Below are 21,314 nucleotides of genomic sequence, written 5' to 3' on the forward strand. Positions count from 1 at the left end.
GGGGACCCCGCAGGCTCGACCCGCACCCCGACCCGGCCACGCGCCGGGCCCCGCACCGCAGGTGCCTCCCGCGAGCACGCGGGTCCCAGCCGGCGAAGCCGCCCCGCGCTGCCCCCACTCACCATGGCGACTCGGCAGCCGCCGGCCCCGCCCGGCGAGCGGCGAGCGGCGAGCGCGGAGCACTCGAGGGCGAGAGGCGAGCGCAAGGGCCGGCGCGGCTGACAGGTGAGCGCCCGCCTCAGACCATGGCTGCCTCCCACAATGCCCTGGACTGAAAGTTTGCAGACTCCTCCCCGCGCGCTCCCTCCGCCCCTCCCGCGCTCCTGCCTCCCCTCCCTCCTCCGCCTCGTCGCCCCTCCCGCCTCCTCTGCACCCTCCTCCCCTGGCTCCCCTCCCCCGCCCGCCCGGACGCACCTGTGCGGACGCACCTGCGCGCGCCTCTGCTGCCGGCCTGGAGCCGGCCCGGACCTCCCTGCGCCTGGACCTCCGCGAGCTCTGCCTTCCTGATTCTGCGGCGCGAGTGTGTCCTTCATTCACTCGACAAACTTTTATCGGTGCTGGCAAAGATATTTCCCCAGACGCTTGAGCTTGAGCGGTTGGCAGAGCTGTAACTGGAAGCTATTTCTTGCTCCCTTCGGCACACGGTCCCCTCTCTTAAAAACAAACTCTGCAGTCCACATGCAAAAATCGTGAGCAAGCCCCTTTCAAGAGTTCTCTCCTAAGAGGTTGTGGCGTCCAGGACTGTTTCTTCAATTTCTCTCCTGCCTTGGTTTTTCTTAAGTTTGGGGTTTTTACCTACGGCGTTGGGAGTCTCCAAACCCCTAAATGGTAGGCAGAGTTTTGAGCGTATATTTATCTTCGTTCAGGAAACAGAGTCCGTTTTTTTTTTTTTTGTTTTTTTTTGGTGTGTGTGTGTGTGTGTGCGTGCGTGTGTGTGGTTTTTGGCCGGGGCTGGGTTTGAACCCGCCACCTCCGGCATAGGGGACCGGCGCCCTACTCCGTTTGTTTTATCAAACAACTAAAGAGAGCTGCGACCCTGAAAGTGTTAAGAACCATTGCCTGGGCAGTCCCTGGAACCCCAACTCTGTAAGAGTCCTTCTCAGGATCTGGTGTACGCCTCCAGCTCCGGTGATGGAAGTAAGGAGAGCTCCATCCACCCACGCATCCATGCCACAAATATTTATCAATATTTACTCCATGCCACAGGCCCTACAGGAGGAGGCTAGTGGACCCAGCTGGGGACAAACAGGCTATCTTTCTCCTGGAGCTTTCAGTCCTTTGTGGGACAACATATAATGAACAAATTATGATAGTTAAATGAGTGCTGAGGAGAGGACATTTGGGTTGCTGGGGTAGGTACCCGGGTGCCATGTTAATTTAGTTGAGTGGTCAGGTAAGGTGCCGCCTGAGGAGGTGGTGGGAGACGTGGATGTGAGAAGCCAGTGGCCAGAAAGGAAAAAAAAAAGAGTCTCCTTCTAGAAAGACCCCAAAAAAGCCTCAGGGACTGGTGTTAAGTGAGAGGAGATCTGAGAGGTGGGAGCCAGAGGAGATGGGTCTTCTCTGTAGTAACAAGGGGTCACTTACACTAAAAGCTCCGAAGAGAGTAATAGCTGCTTCTCAGCCTCAAAATTCTGAAAACACGGGCTGTGTCCACATCCTGAGCTGTCAGTTGCTGCATATCCTAACAGTCACTTTTACCCCTTGTATCGTGGTATCAGTCCAGGAGCATCAGAAGTACATCATTTGATGACAATTAAACCACGGTCTCGTGGGAGATTTTGCCTCCTAAAAGAGCAGTGAATTTAGGAAAGCTGCTTCCTAAACTCCCACCACCTTTGTGCTTTTCCTCCTTTTTTTTTTTTTAAGCGACAAGACAGAGTTTCTTGACAGGGAAAAAGACTGATAAACAAAAAGAGGGTGGAGCAAAAGTTGAGAGAAGAGAAGCTCTGGCAGCTGAGGGGGGATCCAAGTGGGAAGCCCCCCCCCCCGCCCCTCCTCCTTTTTTGGTCTAACTTTAGGGCAGGGCCCAGCTCTGTGCTACCATCATGGCTGAGCCTGTGCATGGCACCCAGAGCTGCCTGTTGTAAGGGTTTTGGCTCTGGGATTACTAAGAGTGAGTTTTCAAGCTGGAGAAGTCAGTGTTCTTGCCATAACAGTTAAGACAAAGATTAAAGCAGGAGGAAGTTCCCTTATTGTGTGGCCCATGTTGAAGCAGGTGTCATTAGAAGAGGAGAGATGGTTGGGGTCCTGTGCCTTCCCTCCTGACCTTGCTGAGATGGGCAGTGGACACCTCCTGGGGTTTCTGCCATCTATTATTCTTCCCTCCAGATTGTCGCACCATACCCAAAATCATCCTAAGAGCAAGGCCTTCAGTGAGCTGGACACTTCATGTTGGTTATCTTAGACAGTCAGTAAGAAGGGCCACCACAGCCGTTGTACAGATGAGAGCCTGAGGCTCTGAGGTAGCAAAGCCAAAGCAGGCTCCGGGCCATAGCTAATACCAGACAGAGAGAAGCACAGCACCGAATCAAGGCGCCAAGAGTTAAGCTGATTCCCCTGAAGCCCCGCCCCTTGGCAAACCCACTGCGGACTCAACAGTGGAAGTTAAGCAGTGTTTATCGGGTCACCCATTTTTCTCAGAGGAATAACCTGCATTTATGAGTCTTGATTTCTCTATCTCTTCTTTGCTCCTATTTTAAGCTCCTGACTCCAACTAGGTCCAGGCCAACCCCAGAGAAGACCCAGAGGCCCTAGAGCTCAAAATGTTCTACTGCAAAGAGAAGTTCCCTGGTCAGATCATAAAGGGCCTTTTAGCTTCAAAACCTGCTGTCCTGGGAAGAAGCCAGGTGCACAGTGTTTCAGAGCAGGTTGTCTCTGAGCTGGTGGTGCATGTGATTCAGTATGTGTGCATTTCCTCACAATGCAATGCCCTAGCGTTTGGTCACCCTGATTTTGAAGTTTCACTTTTCAGATTATTGTATAACCAAATATGAACAAAAGATGCAGATAGAAAGTAGGGACATTATAATAAATTAAAATGATAGACGTCCATAAACAAAAAGTGATAATTTTCTAGAAACTCAGGGAAATCAAGCTACAAGTTTAAAAAAATAATAATAACAGAAGCCAAGGAAAAGCCAACTTCAAAGTCAACTTATGTAATACCTTCCCAGGCATTAATTGAAAGCTGGTCCTTCTGTTCTTCAGTGCCCTCTTATTAATGTCTTAAATAATCAACATCTCCAGTAATCCCTTCTGGAGGGAGGAGAGTCCAGTAATCCCTTCTGCAGAGTGCAGCAATTCATCTTGTCATGGTGAAACTTTTACTTTGAGGACTCAGGTTCTTTAGACATCCTGTCCCTTTACTTTTCAAAACAGGAATTTTATTCCAAATGAAAGAGCCCTGCCCAATATATTTCTAAAGAATGTCTTTAAAATTTTTAACTACAAAATAATACAGGTTCGTGAATTTGGGAAATACAGAAGAGCATTATTTTAAAACCTTGCTCTAATTCTACCATCAAGAAAGTACTATTGTTCTGTTTGTTGTAGTTCCTTTCAGATTAGTATTCTATAAAGATGGAAGAGGGAAGAGAAAGGATTTGGTTTTTAGAACGAAAATTTAAATCCTACTACAATGGTTTGAATGTGTTCCCTCCAAAACTCATGTTGAAATTTTATCCCTATGGAGGTAGTTTTAAGAGGTGAGACCTCCGGGAAGGTGAGTCAAAAGAGCTCTGCCCTCAGGAACAGATTAGTACCTGACAAAAGGGCTAGAAAGAACTAACTTAGCCCCATTGGCTTTCCATCCTTTCTGCACGTGCGGACACAACTTTTGTCCCTTATGGAGGATTCAGCACCAAAGCACCATCTTGGAAGCAGAGACCAAACCTGTGTAACTAAAACAAACTTATATTTGTTTGCCCACACACAATGGAAAGTCAATCACTGAAGCATCTATAGGAATGAACCTTTTGTAGGAAGGTTTGTTGTCAAGTGGCCAAAACAAGAAGACAGGAGTGAAACTCCATCTCCCAGAGCTGGAGGTTGGGGCAGATTTTTATAGTCAGAGGTTAATTAGGCATGATCTGATTGGACCTTGCAATAGGGTGATGCCAGGAAATGTGCTCTGACTAGATCCTGCCATGGGGTGATGCCAGGCCTCAATCTGATTGGACCCTGGATCCTGCCATGCAGTGTCTGATTCTTAATTTAGTCCCAGTCCTTGGCCCAAACACTTAGGTTCCATCCATGACTACATGTTTGGTTCATCTGAGCATGTTCAGATTATATGACTTTCAATCAGAAGGTCCTTAGAAACTAAAAAACAGCTCACAACTTTGTTACATAAAAGTTGAAGCAGATTGGTCAGATGCAGTTATACTTTCACTACGCATCAAACCTGCTGGTGCTATAATCCTGCACTTCCTAGCCTCCAGAACTGCAAGAAATAAATGGCTGTCTTTTATTAATCACTCCGTCTCAGACAGTTTGTTATAGCAGCAAAAACAGACTGAGACACCTACTATAGGTACTCTTTTGCATCCTACTGTTTTGGGGGTTTTTTTTTTAGTAAGACATTTATTAAACAAGTATTAATTGAGTGTTTACTCTGTGCTAAGAAGTGTGCTAAACACTGGGGATAGAAAAACGAAAAGAGAAGATATAGTCCTTCTCAGGGTGAGTATGAAGTGTTATGAAAAAGACATCTGTTAAAGAAATAATAACATACGTAAGTGTGTAATTATCACAAATGCTATGAAAGCAAAGGATGAGGTACTGTGTGGACGTGTAACACATTCCTGGCAGACATTTGTTTGCCTCTCCAGGATCCATTCCTCCTGTTTCCTCTAATTCCCATTTTGAGTTTGGAACTAATATCATTTTCTCATACTGACAATGACTGGTTCTAAAATAGACATATGCTCAGAGTCATATAACTCAAGCCAGTAAGACTGAATTCTGGGACACTTTTTGAAACCCTCTTAGAATAGTACCTCCACTCTTCTTACTAGTTTTGAATGTGAAGGAGGAAGTTGGAGCTGCTGCAGGCATTTTAGCACCTGGAGGATGAACTTCTCTATGGAGCCAACATCAAGGAAATTGAACAAAGAGGTGGAGAGATGAGCAAGTCTTGGTGACAAATTTAAGCCCTGGATCAAACCTAAAGCTGGATTTTGTGGTTATTTGAACTAGTTTGGATTGTCATTTGTGACCAAGATGATTTAAGACATAAGTGAGTCAGGGAATCCTTAAGGATTCAGAATAGGAGACCAAGAAATGAGAGACCATTTAAGGCTTGCACAAGCAGAGAAATGGTAAGATCATGTTCTAGAGATCTGCATTAATAATCCCATTTGCTGCAATGTGAAAACACAATGGTAACTGAAGAGAGAGGATGGGGAGAGACTTATTAAGAGATCTAAACTATTTCAAATGAGAGGTGATATGGTTGCTTTGATTAGGATAGTCACAATGGCTTTCTCACTTAATGTTATATTCTGAGAATTTCCCAATATCAATTTCTAGTTAAAAAAAAAAAAAGATACTTAAAGTACATATAATAGTCCATTCTTGAGCTATTCATATTCTATTTTCTTATAAATGAATAATATAATTCATTTATATATGGAGGTTATGGCCTTACAACAAAATACAGAGATTATTTATAGTTATCATTTTACAACTACTACAACAGAAATCTTGGGCAGGCTCAGTGCCTGGAGCTCAGTGGTTAGGGCTGGCGGGTTCGAACCCAGCCTGGGCCTGCTAAACAACAACGACAACTGCAACATAGCCAGGCATTGTGGCAGGTGCCTGTAGTCCCAGCTACTTTGGAGGCTGAGGTAAGAGATTCGCTTAAGACCAAGAGTTTGAGGTTGTTGCAAGACATGATTGCAAGAGGGACTTTACCTAACAATTGCAATCAGTGTAACCTGGCTTATTGTACCCTCAATGAATCCCCAACAATAAAAAAAAAAAAAAAAGAGTTTGAGGTTGTTGTGAGCTGTATTGTTACGGCACTCTACGGTGGGTGACATAGTGAGACTCTGTCTCAAAAAAAAAAAAAGAAGAAAAGAAAAGTTACCTAGCATCTATTGTCACAACCTAGATGGAACTGGAGACCATTTTTCTAAGTGATGTGGCACAAGAACGGAAAAACAAATACCACATGTGCTCACTATTAAATTAGAACTAATTGATCAACACTTATGTGGGCACATGGAATTAAAACTCAGCAAGAACGAAGTAGGTGGAGGGGAAAGGGTTGAGTTAGTTCACTCCTGACGGGTATCATGCACATATCCTGGGTGAAAGGCACACTTACAACTTTGACTTAAAATGCACAAAAGCAAATTATGTAACTAAAATGTATGTGCCCGGTAATATTCTGAAATTTTTTTAAAAATGTGTTCAACCTTCTAGTTACAGCAGAATAAATTTATAAAAATTAAATCTTTTTTAGCCAATAGTCATGGGAGGCACCTGTAGACACAGCTACTTGGGAGGCTGAAATGGGAGGATCACTTGAGGCCAGGAGTTTGAGACCAACCTGAGCAACACAGCAAGACTCCATCTCTACAAAAACAGAAAAATTATCCAGGTATGGTGGCACTCAGCTATAGTCCCAGCTACTTAGGAAGCTGAGGCAAGAGGATCACTTGAGCCTAGGAATTTGAAGTTGCAGTGAGCTACGATGTCACTGCACTCCAGCCCAGACAACTGAGGAAAGAAAGAAAAGAAACAAGGGAAGAAAGGAGGGAGGGAGGGAAAGAAAGGGAATTACAACCTAAAAAAGTTCCAGCAGAATTTAGCTGGAGAAAACTCCCAAAGTGCTGGCTTCTTTCACCTTAAGTTGCTGTCCAGAGTAAATGGGCATTAGGACTAACTGGTGATTTCCCCTCATTGCTCTAGTCAAGTTTTTCCCCTCTCCTAAATTGTCTTCCTTGTATTTCAATATTTCCTTCCCTTTCCTCCCTCTCAGCTTTTCACTGAGAAAGTAAAAACAATCAAGAGAGAACTTCCTTGTCCTTAACACCTCATCCTGGACACCAAATGTCCCAGCCTGCCCTCATCCTCCCACCTTTCCCATTTGCTCCTCCCTCCCAGCCTGTCTGCACAGACCCTTTCCACGCTCCACCATGTGAGGACACAGCATTTAAGGAGCCACCTTGGGAGCAGAAACTGGATGCTCAGCAGACAACAAATCTGCTAACACCTCGATCTTGGACTTCTCAGCCTCAGAAGTGTGAGAAGTAAATTTCTGTTCCTTATCAATTACACAGGCTCTGGTATTCTGCTATAGCAGCATAATGGACTACGATGGCCTCATATTCCCTTCTAGCAGTCACCCTATTTCTTGGCCACCCGATAGTAATGTCTCAGACAGCCACCACGACTGACTTTGTAACTGCACATGCTCTCATCGTGCGTGCTTTTAAAACCCCCTCCCATTAGGCTTTTGCCCACAGCACTGCACCAGATCCAGCACTGAGACCATCAGTGACATCACCACTGACCTCGTCCTGCTCAAGCTAATAGGCAGCACTCAGCCTTCACTTCCTTCCACCTATCTGCAGCCTTTGAGCAAGCTGCTTCCCACCCCTCCCCAGGAAATGCTGTTCTTGGCCTCCACGGCCCCCTCTCTGGGCTGTCCTCCACTTTACTGGGCATGACCTCTTGGGTTTACTGAATTCCCCTTGTGTTTCTGACCCCTACGCATCACCATACCCAGGATGTCTTTGGACAACTCTTGTCTTCACACTCTATCCCTAGCTGGAATGTGAAAAAAGTTAGGAAAGGGAATATTTTAAAGCTGCTAGTGTAGGTTTGGACCAGTCTTTGAAGAGCCCTTATGCAAGTCAATTAACTTAGATGAGGATACATCACAGGGTTTTGAGTCAGGATGATGTGGGGCAGGCTGCCAGGCAAGGGGGTTAGTAGCGTGTGACAGGAACAAAGCTGGGCCAGAAGGAGATGGTCTTGAGAAGAAGGTATTTAGCCTCCAGACATGGGGACACAGTGCCAGGAGGAGATGTCCAAACATCTACAAGCTCAGTGGAGTGGGACTTCAGATGTATTTTTGATATTTGAGAAGAAACTTGTAGTCTGGCCAAGAAATTCAGAGTCTGTGTATGACTTAATTCATGAACACACGCACACACACACACACGCGCATACACACGCATCCCTGATGGAAGCAAAAATTCCTCAACAGATTTAGTTCCTCTAGTTTCTGGCTTGTATGTTCATTGAAATTAACCTCCAGAGAAGGCAGCAAAAACACTTACAAGTTGTTTCCCTTTGCACCTGGGCATGTTTACAAGATGCTGTGCACACAGTCGGAATCTGTGGAAAGAGGGGTGCAAGCCCAGAGCCAGAGCCGTGGAGGGAGCCGGACAGAGCCCTGAGGATGGTGCCAAGCCAGCGAGTCCAAAGCTGCAGCTTCAGTCAGGTGTGGGTGTTCCCCATGGGAGTCGCCTTTCGTGGGTCTCTCCATCTGCAGAGGCCTGGACTGCCAAGCCCATCAGTCCATCCACAAGTTAATTCTGCCTATTATTTCTACAGACCACAAAGTCACTTTAAAAACAAAAGGAATAAAAAAGTAAAACATAGCTACATACAAATCACCAGAAGTGGTCTGGGCTATCGTTTCTTGGTATCTTGAAGGATCCTTGCAGACTTATCTGTGAGAACGTGAAATTAGTAAAGAATGAGACAAACATCCATAGAGTTACCATCATCTCTGCCTCAAAGGTACAGGAGTATCTTAATCCAGATTACAGTATTCAAACTCTTAGTTTATCACACTGTAAATGCTGGATGGTCTTTAGCCTTTTGATTACCAAGAAGTAAAAGCACTGTATCTACTACATATTTTTTATTTTAATCTTAAGCGTACACAGTTAAGGGATATGTTTACAGAGCTTTTTAGATTTTTAGTTTTTGTTTTTAGAACAGACCACTGCGAAAGGCCAGCAGCTGACAGTGTCACCTTCAGTTAGCTGAGAAACCACCAGGATGCTAGGGAGCCAACTTATTCACCAAAACGGCTAGAAATAAAAGGGTTAAGAAAAAAGAAAAAAAGGTGTTTGTTCAAAGGCAAAGAGGGCATTTTTGCTGTATGATTATGCAAAGCCCTCCCTGAATTCTGAAGGCTACTGAATTCTGTTTTATTTTATTGAATCATAACTGTGTACATTCAATCCTGCAATTCCTCTACTAGGCCACTGAATTCTTAACAATAGTCTTTGGAATCTGCAAATAGGATTTACTTGGCTTTCATCAAACAAGAGTTGTCGGGAAGTGAATAGGGTCTTTAAGAACAGAGCCGGGTCATGGCAGTAATCTAGTTAAAGGCTAACTAAACCTAAGATAAGATAACCCTCTTCTGGTTAGTCCTGCTGAGTACACAGCACTTTAACAAAGCATGCTGATGGTTATCAGGGCTACACCAAAAAGAAAAAAGGAAGTAGCCTGCAGATACTCCTTAGATGATGGCTTGCAGTTATAGTCACAATTAAAAATGCAGTGTACATCCGGGTGGTGGGTATGGAGTGAGACTTAGAGCCACTGAAGCAATCAGAGCGTGTGATCTGAGGACCAGCCTTTGATCCCATCCTATAGTCAGAGCTGGCAGACTTGGTTTCCCCAGTCAGGTACCATTTCCCCATGCATCCCACCCTTGCCTGACTTTTCCTGCATTTCCTTACCACCCACATCCATCCGGCTGGAATTCTGCATGCTCACACAGTTCTACTCCGGGAAGAGCGGTGGCTGTCAGGCATGCACAGTGGCCCACAAAAGGAGGAGCTGAGGCTGAGGCTGATGGGTCACCTGATACACAAACACACAAGGGATGTCCTGGGCCAGATCAGGGCTGTGCTGGAGGGGAGAGACCCATGCATGGAAGGTCTGAGCCTTGATGCCACCGTGGCATCATACATGGCCAGCCCCAGCCAACAAACCGAACTCCTCAGCTGATGTTTAAATCTCAACATCAATGAGAGCATTCTTAGTCTGCAATCTTGAGTTTTGTAGCTTTTAGATGAACTCCTGTGATCCTGAGACCATGTGTAGGCTGAGCATAAGTGCCGAGTCACTAAATACAGTAGGACCTCCATAGTTGACCACCTCCTTAAGTTGACCTAATTTTCATAGACTGGACATGCACCACATGTATGTATAAGGGCTGTAGACATAGTTTCTTATGTTGACCACCTCTGCATACTGGCCAGTTTGTTACAGTCCCTTGCATGGGCAACTTACAGAGATTCTACATTATTAATATATATTGGGAGGGGACTGACTCTCAAGGCCACCGATTTGAAATCCAGCACACTCTGGTGGGCTGAGGTACAGGACAACCAGAGTCACCTACCCTCAAGTGAGCTGGAGCAGGGAAGGGACTGAGAGGTAACTCCTGCCTTGGGCAATGTACATCCACAGGCCTGTGCTGAGCCCTGGCGTTATCTTATAGGAGGAGTTGGGTATCTGAGCACTGGTCCAGCTGCTGCTTCTACCAGCCACGTGGCTTTGGGCAACATGCTTATTAACTTCCTTGTGTCTCAGGAGGTTAATGGAGACATTAACCGTGGCTCATAGAGATGCTAGAGGATTAAATCATCAGGACTCAAGAACGATAGCTGTTCTATAGTAGTAGTAAATTTTAATTACTATTAACCTTACAAAAAAGCTGCCTTATGTACTCACTGATCAAAATCCCATTTCCAAAGCATGCTAAGATGTGCCTTCTTAAAAGCATGTCTAAAAACAATGGCAAAGCTGAGCAGGAAGTCCTGGGATGTCACCAGCAGTGCAAGCCAGGCTTCCACTTCATGTGAACCTTGCACACACAAGCAGAGTTTGGGGGATCACATAGTGTGCAATTCTGCAAGCAAGTAACATATTAGCGTCCGGTGGATTTGCAAAGGTGGAGATTAACTGTTAACGTCAGTAGACTGTTTCCAACATTCACAAATTTGTGTGAGAAAATATTTTTCTTCTTCCATTAAAAGTGATCAGGTACTCTGCCTTCTCATTTTTGTCCTATGACTCAACACTGTGTCATCCTGAGCATCTTGCTACACGTTGGCTTTTTCTAGTATGGGTCTAAAAGGAGTGTTAATAGGTTATAGGTCCAGCTATAAATCTGACCTTTAAATCAAACATTCTGCCTTTTTGACCTAGTATTTTAAGACATAGGTGAAGTGAACAATTGCCAAGAATGCATTTAGCATGGAGACTTTCTCTGCAGGAGGATCCCCCCACCCCATCTGTTTGCTTCACCCACATTCTTTTCCTTCACACTTGTTTGCTCTCTTGCCCCACAGTTTGGAAAATGCAGAGATTGTTCCAGGTGTGCTGTTCAAATTATCTCTATTTTATCAGTGAGAAAACTGAGACTGAGAGTAGTTAAACAACCTGTGAAACTTCTTGCTGGTAAAACACAGACAGCCTGGGATTAAAATTTGGGTTATCTCCCCTCCCAAGCCTACTTTCCACTGCTTTTACCTTGTGGCCTCAGGCCTGGGTTTTGTCCAGACTTTGAGCTTTCCTTTATTTTTTTTTTTATTTTCTTTCACCATTATTTTTTTTATTATTAAATCATAGCTGTGTATATTAATGTGATCATGGGGCACCATACACTGGTTTTATAGACTGTTTGACACATTTTCATCACACTTGTTAACATAGCCTTCGTGGCATTTTCTTAGTTATTGTGTTAAGACATTTATATTCTGGGGCAGCACCTGTGGTCAAGTGGGTAGGGCGCCGGCCCCATATGCTGGAGGTGGCAGGTTCAAACCCAGCCCTGGCCAAAAAGAAAAAAGACATTTATATTCTACTTTTACTAACTTTCACATGTACCCTTGTAAGATGCACGCAGGTGTAATCCCACCAATCACCCTCCCTCCACCCCCCTCCCTCCTCCCTTCCCTCCCTCTCTCCCTTCCCCCTATTCTTAGGTTGTAACTGGGTTATAGCTTTTATGTGAAAGCCATAAATTAGTTTCATAGTAGGGCTGAGTACATTGGATACTTTTTCTTCCATTCTTGAGATACTTTACTAAGAAGAATATGTTCCAGCTCCATCCATGTAAACATGAAAGAGGTAAAGTCTCCATCTTTCTTTAAGGCTGCATAATATTCCATGGTGTACATATACCACAATTTATTAATCCATATGTGGATCAGTGGGCACTTGGGCTTTTTCCATGACTTAGCAATTATGAATTGGGCTGCAATAAACATTCTGGTACAAATATCTTTGTTATGATGTGATTTTTGGTCTTCTGGGTATATACCTAGAAGAGGAATTATAGGATTGAATGGCAGATCGATTTTTAGATCTCTAAGTGTTCTCCAAACATCTTTCCAAAAGGAATGTATTAATTTAATGTAATCCCACCAGCAGTGGAGAAGTGTTCTCTTTTCTCCACATCCATGCCAACATCTCTGGTCTTGTGATTTTGTGACATGGGCTAATCTTACTGGAGTTAGATGATATCTCAAAGTAGTCTTGATTTGCATTTCTCTGATGATTAAAGATGATGAGCATTTTTTCATATGTCTGTAGGCCGTGCGCCTATCTTCTTCAGAGAAGTTTCTCTTCAAGCCCTTGCCCAGCCTGCGATGGGATCACTTGTTCTTTTCTTGCTTAAACGTTTGAGTTCCCTGTGGATTCTGGTTATTAAACCTTTGTCGGAGACATAACATGCAAATATCTTCTCCCATTCTGAGGGCTGTCTGCTTGCTTTACTTACTGTGTTCTTGGCTGTGCAGAAACTTTTTACTTTGATCAGGTCCCAGTAGTGTATTTTTGAAGCTGCTTCAATTGCCCGGGGTGTCCTTCTCATAAAATACTCGCCCAGACTGATTTCTTCAAGAGTTTTCCCTGCACTCTCTTCTAGCATTTTTATAGTTTTGTGTATTAAGTTTAAATCTTTCATCCAGTGAGAGTCTATCTCAGTTAATGAGGAAAGGTGTGGGTCCAGTTTCACTCTTCTACAGGTTGCCAGCCAGTTCACCCAGCACCATTTGTTAAATAGGGAATCTTTTCTCCACTGAATGTTTTTAATTGGCTTGTCAAAGAACAAATAATGGTAAGTAGCTAGATTCATCTCTTGGTTCTCTATTCTGTTCCAGACATCTACTTCTCTGCTTTTGTGCCAGTACCATGCTGTTTTGATCGCTATTGATTTATAGTATAGTCTGAGGTCTGGTAGCGTGATTCCTCCTGCTTTATTTCTGAGTAATGTCTTGGCTATTCGAGGTTTTTTCTGATTCCATATAAAACAAAGTATTATATTTTCAAGAACTTTAAAGTTTGACAGTGGAGCTTTAATAGGGATTGCATTAGAATTGTATATTGCTTTGGGTAGTATGAACATTTTAACAATGTTGATTCTTCCCAGGCATGAGCATGGTATGTTTTTCCATTTGTTAACATTTGCGGCTATTTCTTTTCTTAGAGTTTCATAGTTCTCTTTATAGAGATCTTTCATGTCCTTTGTTACTTAAACTCCCAAATATTTCATCTTCTTTGGCACTACTGTGAATGGAATAGAGTCCTTAACTGTTTTTTCAGCTTGACTATTGATGGTATACATAAAGGCTACAGATTCATGGGTGTTGGTTTTGTAATCTGAGATGCTGCTGTATTTCTTGATCACTTCTAAGAGTGTTGTAGTAGAATCCCTGGTGTTTTCCAGATATACGATCATATCATCTGCGAAGAGCGAAAGTTTGATCTCTTCTGACCCTATATGGATACCCTTGATCGCCTTTTCTTCCCTAATTGCAATGGCTAAAACTTCCATTACAATGTTAAAAAACAGTGGAGAGAATGGGCAGCCTTATCTGGTTCCTGATCTGAGCGGAAATGATTTCAATTTAACTCCATTCAATATGATATTGGCCTTGGGTTTGCTGTAGATGGCCTCTATCAGTTTAAGAAATGTCCCTTCTAGGGCAGCGCCTGTGGCTCAAGGAGTAGGGCACCGGTCCCATATGCCGGAGGTGGCGGGTTCAAACCCAGCCCCGGCCAAAAAAAAAAAAAAGAAATGTCCCTTCTATACCAATTTTCTTAAGTGTTCTGATCATGAAGGGATGCTGGATATTATCAAAAGCTTTTTCTGCATCGATTGAGAGAATCATATGGTCTTTATTTTTTAATTTGTTTATGTGTTGAATTATACTTATAGATTTAAGTATATTGAACCAACCTTGAGAACCTGGAATAAAACCGACTCAGTCATGATGTATAATTTGTTTGATGTGTTGCTGGATTCTGTTTGTTAGGATCTTGATGAATACTTTTGCATCTATATTCATTAGTGATATTGGTCTATAATTTTCTTTTCTTGTTGGGTCTTTTCCTGGTTTGGGGATCAAGGTGATGTTTGCTTCATAGAACGTGTGGGGTAGTCTTCCTTCTTTTTCTACATTTTGGAACAGGTTGAGTAATATAGGTAACAGTTCTTCTTTAAAGGCTTGGTAGAATTCTGACGAAAAGCCATCTGGTCCCAGGCTTTTCTTTGTAGGGAGATTTTGTATGGTTGATGCTATTTCAGAACTTTTTATTGGCCTGTTCAAAATTTCCCACTTGATTCTGGCTAAGTCTTGGAAGGTGACATACTTCCAAGTATTGGTCAATTTCCTTCAGATTTTCATATTTCTGAGAATAAAATTCTTGTAATATTCATTAAGGATTTTTTGAATTTCTGAGGAGTTTGTTGTTATTTCACCTTTGTCGTTTCTGATTGATGAGATTAGAGATTTTACTCTTTTTTTCCTGGTTAGGTTAGCCAAAGGTTTACCTATTTTATTGACCTTTTCAAAAAACCAACTTTTTGATTTATTCATCTGTTTTATAATTCTTTTGTTTTCAATTTCATTTAATTCTGCTCTAATTTTGGTTATTTCTTTTTTTCTACTGGGTTTGGGGTTGGAATGTTCTTCCTTTTCCAGTTGCTTGAGATGTCCCATTAAGTTGTTAACTTCCTCTCTTATCTTGAGGAGGTTTGCAGTGCTATAAATTTCCCTCTTAAGGCTGCCTTTGTGGTATCCCAGAGGTTCTGATAATTCATGTCTTCATTGTCGTTTTATTCCAAAAATTTGGCAATTTCCTTCTTAATTTCATCTCTGACCCAGCTACATTCAGCATAAGGTTATTTAACTTCCATGTTTTTGTATGAGTATGTATATTTCTGTTGTTACTGAGTTCAACTTTTATTCCATGGTGTTCTGAGAAGATGCAAGAAATAATTTCTATTCCTTTAAATTTACTGAGGTTAGACTTGTGACCTAAGATTGATTTTGGAGTATGTTCCATGGGCCGATGAGATGTGTATTCAGTTTTGTTGGGATGAAATGTTCTGTAGATGTCTGCTAAATCCAAATGTTGGATGGTCAGCTTTAAATCTAAAATTTCTTTTCTCAGCTTCTTATTGGAGGATCTATCCAACACTGCCAAAGGAGTGTTGAAATCTCTGACTATTATGGAGCTAGAGGAAATCAATTTGCTCATGTCTGTTAGAGTTTCTCTTAACTTGAGGTGCATTCTGGTTGGGTACATAAATATTAATAATTGAAATCTCATCATATTAAGTATTACCCTTAACAATTATAAAGTGACCATTCTTATCCTTCCTTACTTTCGTTGGTTTAAAACCTACTGTGTCTACAAATAGAATTGCAACACCTGCTTTTTTCTGATTACCATTTGCCTGAAATATGGATGACCATCCTTTCACCCCGAGTCTATATTTATCTTTTAAGGTAAGATGTCTCTTGTATGCAGCAAATATCTGGCCTGAGTTTTTGTATCCAGTCAGCTAACCTGTGCCTCTTTAGAAGACAGGTTAAGCCGTTCACATTAATGGAGAATATTAATAAGTCTGGTATAATTTTGGGTATCGAGCTTTTCGAAATTCCATTGGACATTTTTAATCCTTTCACCATTGTGGAAGTTGGAGTTTGATCAAAAGTTTCTGAGTGAGTTTACTTTTGTGGTAGAGGATTGGGCTGGTCATTATGGAGGATAGATCTCAGTTTAGCTGGATACAGGATCTGGAAGTTGGAGTTTGATCAAAAGTTTCTGAGTGAGTTTACTTTTGTGGTAGAGGATTGGGCTGGTCATTATGGAGAATAGATCTGAGAATATCCTGAAAAGCTGGTTATGGCAAATTTCTTCAACATGTGAATGTCATTAAAGTATTTAATTTCTCCATCATAAATGAAACTCAGTTTAGCTGGATACAGGATTCAGGGTTGAAAGTTATTTTGCTTTAGGAGATTAAAAGTCGATGACCACCCTCTTCTGGCTTGAAAAGTTTCAGCAGAGAGATCTGCAGTCATTCTAATATTCTACCCTTTGTAGGTAATGGATTTCTTTTTTTTTTTTTTTTTGTAGAGACAGAGTCTCACTTCATGGCCCTCAGTAGAGTGCCGTGGCCTCACACAGCTCACAGCAACCTCCAACTCCTGGACTTCAGAGATTCTCTTGCCTCAGCCTCCCAAGTAGCTGGGACTACAGGCGCCCGCCACAATGCCCGGCTATTTTTTGGTTGCAGTTTGGCCGGGGCCGGGTTTGAACCTGTCACCCTTGGCATATGGGGCCGGCGCCCTACCGACTGAGCCACAGGCACCGCCCAGGTAATGGATTTCTTTTTTTTTTTTTTTTTTTTTTTTGTAGAGACAGAGTCTCCCTCGGGTAGAGTGCCGTGGCATCACATGGCTCACAGCAACCTCTAACTCTTGGGCTTACGCGACTCTCTTGCCTCAGCCTCCCAAGCAGCTGGGACTACAGGCGCCCGCCACAACGCCCGGCTATTTTTCTGTTGCAGTTTGGCCGGGGCTGGGTCCAAACCCGCCACCCTCGACATATGGGGCCGGTGTCCTACTCACTGAGCAACAGGTGCCGCCCGGTAATGGATTTCTTATGTCTGGCTGCTTTCAGTATTTTCTCCTTCATATTAACTTTAGTGAAGTTAATTATGATATGCCTGGTGGATGTCTTGTTCGAATTGAGTCATGCTGGGGTTCTGAAATTGTCTGCTATCTGAATTTCAGAATCTCTTGGCATGTCTGGAAAATTGTCTTTCATAATTTCATGGACAAGGGCCTCTGTGCCTTGTGAGGCCACTTCCTCACTTTCAGGGATTCCAATGAGGCAGATATTAGCTTTCTTCGCATTATCCCAGAGCTCTCTGACAGAATGATCTGTTTTTGTTCTCCATTTCTCTTCCTCTTTGAGAGTTTGGGAGCATTCAAAGGCTTTGTCTTCGATGTCAAAAATCCTTTCTTCTGCTTGCTCCACTCTGTTACTGAGGGATTCTACTGTATTTTTCAGATCTTTGAGGGCTGCAAATTTTTGCTTCAGTGCACCAAAATCTTCTGTGGTTTTGTCTTTAAATTCGTTAAATTCTTGAGACAACTTTTGAATTTCTCCTCAAATTTCTAATTCTGACTTTTGAATTGCTCCTCAAATTTCTAATTCCAAATTTTCCTCCATTCTATTAATCTTGTTTGCAATCCAAATTCTGAATTCGATTTTTAACATCTCGACCAGCTGTTTATGAATGGGATCTTCGGTTCCATCTGCCATATCTTTCCTTGGGGGGGTTGATCTATTCTGGTTATTCATGTTATGAGAGTTTTTTCACTGATTCCACCCCATGATTATTTTACACCATTTGAATTTTTCCCTGGAGCTTCCTCAAGGACCCATACAGTGCTACAGCCTGGAGAAACTGGGGACCTGTTTGTTGTGGTGTGGCTATGTGGTTCTGTCTTGTTTTCAGCTGGTCTCTGTCCGACCCTAGTGAAATAGTTACTCTGGGTTGAAGTGTCAGCTGTGGAGAAATACCAACTATTAAGTCACCCCACCCCCTACAGGCAACAATTGGAAAAGGAAAATCAAACCTTCCTACAACCACACACCCAGGGCACCACTTGAGTAGTCCTCAGGCGATTGGCTCAGTTCAAAAGGTCCAAATCAATTGTCTCAGTCAGCACCTGTCTTAGGTGGGAAAGTTTAAAATGTCTCTGGCAACTGGGTCGCAGGGGTCTGGTGACTACTCAGATATGGCTTGCTCTGGTGTTCCGTGAAGTCAGGAGGACCCACCCAGCAAATAGATTAGTCTGGGAAGGTTGATGCCTCCTTCCCCACCTTGTACCTCTGTCACACCCAGTCACTTATAGCCCCGCAGGGCTGTGACCCAGTTGCCTCTAGTGAACAGATACTCCAGGGGGTTGCACCTGCCTGAATCACAAGGAAATCTATATCTGCTCAGCCAGGCCATTGCACTCTGCCTCTATCCAGCAGTGGGAGGTGAGGCCTGACAACCTTGGGCGCTTGATGGAGGCTGGGGGATGTTCACTCAGTTCCAGCCCCGCTCCTGATTGATGTTACTGAGAGAACAGAACAGAACAACTTTACGGGAATTTGTTTCTGTCCCTGCTAAATTCCCTTGCAGAAGAGAAGCTTTTTTCAGTTCCCAGAGCCTGCACCTCAGGCCCTTTCTTTGCTCTTGTAGGTTTGTATTTGGTTAGCTGTCAGTTCTAGCCTCCTGCCTTCCTTTGTCTATAGGCTGACAATCCCCTGACAGCCAGTACGTCTCAGGCTCAGTAAAGCGGTCCTCTGGGTCAGCCCTGCCCTGGGAATTTCCTGGCTCTTTGTGTGCATTTTCTAATCCCTGCACTCCACCCAGGCCGGTACCACCTCAGGCAAACCCTTTACTCATGGGGCCTGCATTTCTGTCCCAGATCTGTTCCACGGTGGTTGCCACATGAGAAGATGCCCGGCCTCCTCTTGTTGCCCAAGGAGACAGGGGGTGTGGCTTCAGAATATCCGGGAGTGAGCCCTATTATTGCCAAAAATGGCTGCTTCTCTGTTCCTCGGGGCACTGCTGCTCCAGTGTGGTTCCTTCTCAGCCAACCATCCTCTCCTCACTCCCATGCTGCAGAATCAGCACTGACCAGCTGCGGTCTAGGCCCTGTCCACACCCCTCAAGAAATCACCCAAGGAACTGTACTCCTGGGGGACAGGCCTCCAGACCTCAGAGTGAGAGTGGAGGGGAGTGCTGGGAGCTCAGAATTGCAGGTAGAGAATATATACAGTTTTACACAGTTTTATGCCTGGCAGGAGAATGCCTTGGCACCCTAGTACAGGGTAGGTAGGTCCAGTTTTTAGAGGGTCTCTGCTGTGGAGTGTGGTGGGAGGATCTTTGAACTCTGTTCAGTTGTTTGTGGGGCACTCTGAGCCGTTCTCATGGGGGAGGGGACTCCTGTCCACTTGGAGATGGATTTTGTACCTTTTGTTTGTATCCTTGCGGTTGCAGCTCACCTCAGCAGGGTGATGTTTGTTCTTCAACCTTCTCTCTTGGTGCAGCTCTAATCCACCAGGTTACTTGCTAAATTTCTGTCCTTTAACTCTCCTTCTGGACAAGAGCCTCTGTGGAAAGCTGGCTTCAGTCAACCATCTTGTCTCCACCCACCTCTTTTCAACATTATTAAAGGTCCTAGCCTGCTTCAAAATCTTTTTCTCCAGTGGGGACTGTTGGCCTGCAGCAATCCTAGGATTTTTAGGTGATTTAGCCCGGGCCAATTTTTATCAGCAACAAATCTTCTTTTGTAAGACAGTCAAAATGACACCCAGTTTTGTGGTTAAGTAAAATGATGGAGCTTGTCACTCTTCAACAGCTTACTGAGAGGTTTTACCCCTTCAACATGGTGTTCTGTCCATCATTGTAAAGAAAGGTAGACATGAGTCTCTCTGATGGAAATACCATGGGCTTGTGCTTGTGTCCAGTTTTCTTACCAAACATCACAGTACCAGGGTAAAGGTAGCGACGCAATCTCCGCTTTCCCTTATTTTTATCCACTGCATTCCCAACTCATTTGGCTGCATTTCTTCTACCCAAACCTTTCCATGTCTATGGGCAAGATTCTGAAGAGGGTCCCCTGTCCTGCACACCATCTTCACACCTCTTCCTTTAGCCTGAGGTATGGAATTGCTGTCCTGGACACAGGCCACGGTACGAGTGATGAGAAGAGAGATCTCAGACACCCATCGGCCAAGCCCTGCTGGGGCCTTGGGAAGCCATGAGAAGGCTGGTCCCCTCTCAGACAGCCATGTACTTCAGGCTTTCGTGCACACAGCACAATGAGAGCTAGTGTGCCAACCCTACAGGAAACTTGTTCAAGCTTATGGTGCAGTGACCTTCAACTCTACTCACAAGGCTTCAGTTCTAGTCCTGTTTCATCGCATATTATCTGTGCAACCTTGGACTAATTACTTCACCTCTCTGTACCTCACCTGCTTACTCATGTGTAAATGGAGATAACATAAGTACCCAACTCATAGTTTTGTTGTAAGAATTAACCACAGTAAAAATACCTGGAAACTGGGCAGCTCCTGTGGCTCAGTGGGTAGGGCACCAGCCCCATATACTGAGGGTCAAACCCGGCCCCGGCCAAACTGCAACAAAAAATAGCTGGGTGTTGTGGTGGGTGCCTGTGGTCCCAGCTACTCAGGAGGCTGAGGCAAGAGAATTGCCTAAGCCCAAGAGCTGGAGGTTGCTGTGAGCTGTGATGCCATGGCACTCTACCAAGGACAACAAAGTGAGACTCTGTCTCTAAAAAATAAAATAAAAATAAAAATACCTGGAAAGTGTTCAGCACGGCTGCTGGCATCTAGTAAGTGTTAATAAATATCCACTGCTCTTGTTGATAGTATCAACATCTGTGAACCAGTGTCCTAGGCAAACGCAAAGACCTTACAGAGATTGCACCTGCTCCAGGCCCAGAGGAGGAGCTACAATTCTGACTCTCCCTCTTTGCCTGTGACAACCACATCCCCGGGGCTCCAAAGTGTTCTTCAGCCATAAATGCTCAGTCCTAAACACTCAATGACTCAGTTCCCTGATAAGAAGTGAATCCCTGAGGATTGCCTAGATAGAGAATACCAGATTCAAGGCAAAGGATATACTGCACATTCTAGCATAAATGACTAGGAAACTTGCAGTAATAATCAATTTATTGGTGATCATTAAATGATTAGAGACTCTTAAAACCACTTTCCTTATTCACAAGCACCTCATCCACTTCCCATTATGTATTTTGTTATTAAGCCCAATTCAGCAATTCTGGATTAAAGCCTCCTCAGTGCTGGGCACTGTGTCAGGTGCACTGAGAAATTAAGCAGGTGGCAAGTGCACAATCCAGTGGAGGGACCAGCAGTAAACCTGCACACAAACAAAAATAATATAACTGGAGACTGGGTAAGTTCTGTGATGGATAAAACCAGGG

At 43.9% G+C, this 21,314-nt stretch overlaps 1 protein-coding gene across 1 annotated transcript in view; it reads right to left on the reverse strand.

The window, feature by feature from the left end:
* AP1S3 (adaptor related protein complex 1 subunit sigma 3) overlaps nucleotides 1-276 on the reverse strand; it is a 72,819-nt gene extending 72,543 nt beyond the window's left edge. The window contains exon 1 of the mRNA XM_053598054.1: nucleotides 123-276. Within this exon, the coding sequence (XP_053454029.1) occupies nucleotides 123-125 (3 nt within the window). The 5' untranslated portion in view covers nucleotides 126-276. The remainder of the gene's footprint in view (nucleotides 1-122) is intronic.
* Between the last annotated feature and the right edge of the window lie 21,038 nt (nucleotides 277-21,314).

This window comes from Nycticebus coucang, chromosome 7 (genome assembly GCF_027406575.1).
Source record: "Nycticebus coucang isolate mNycCou1 chromosome 7, mNycCou1.pri, whole genome shotgun sequence".
In the NCBI taxonomy this organism is placed as follows: Eukaryota; Metazoa; Chordata; class Mammalia; order Primates; family Lorisidae; genus Nycticebus; species Nycticebus coucang.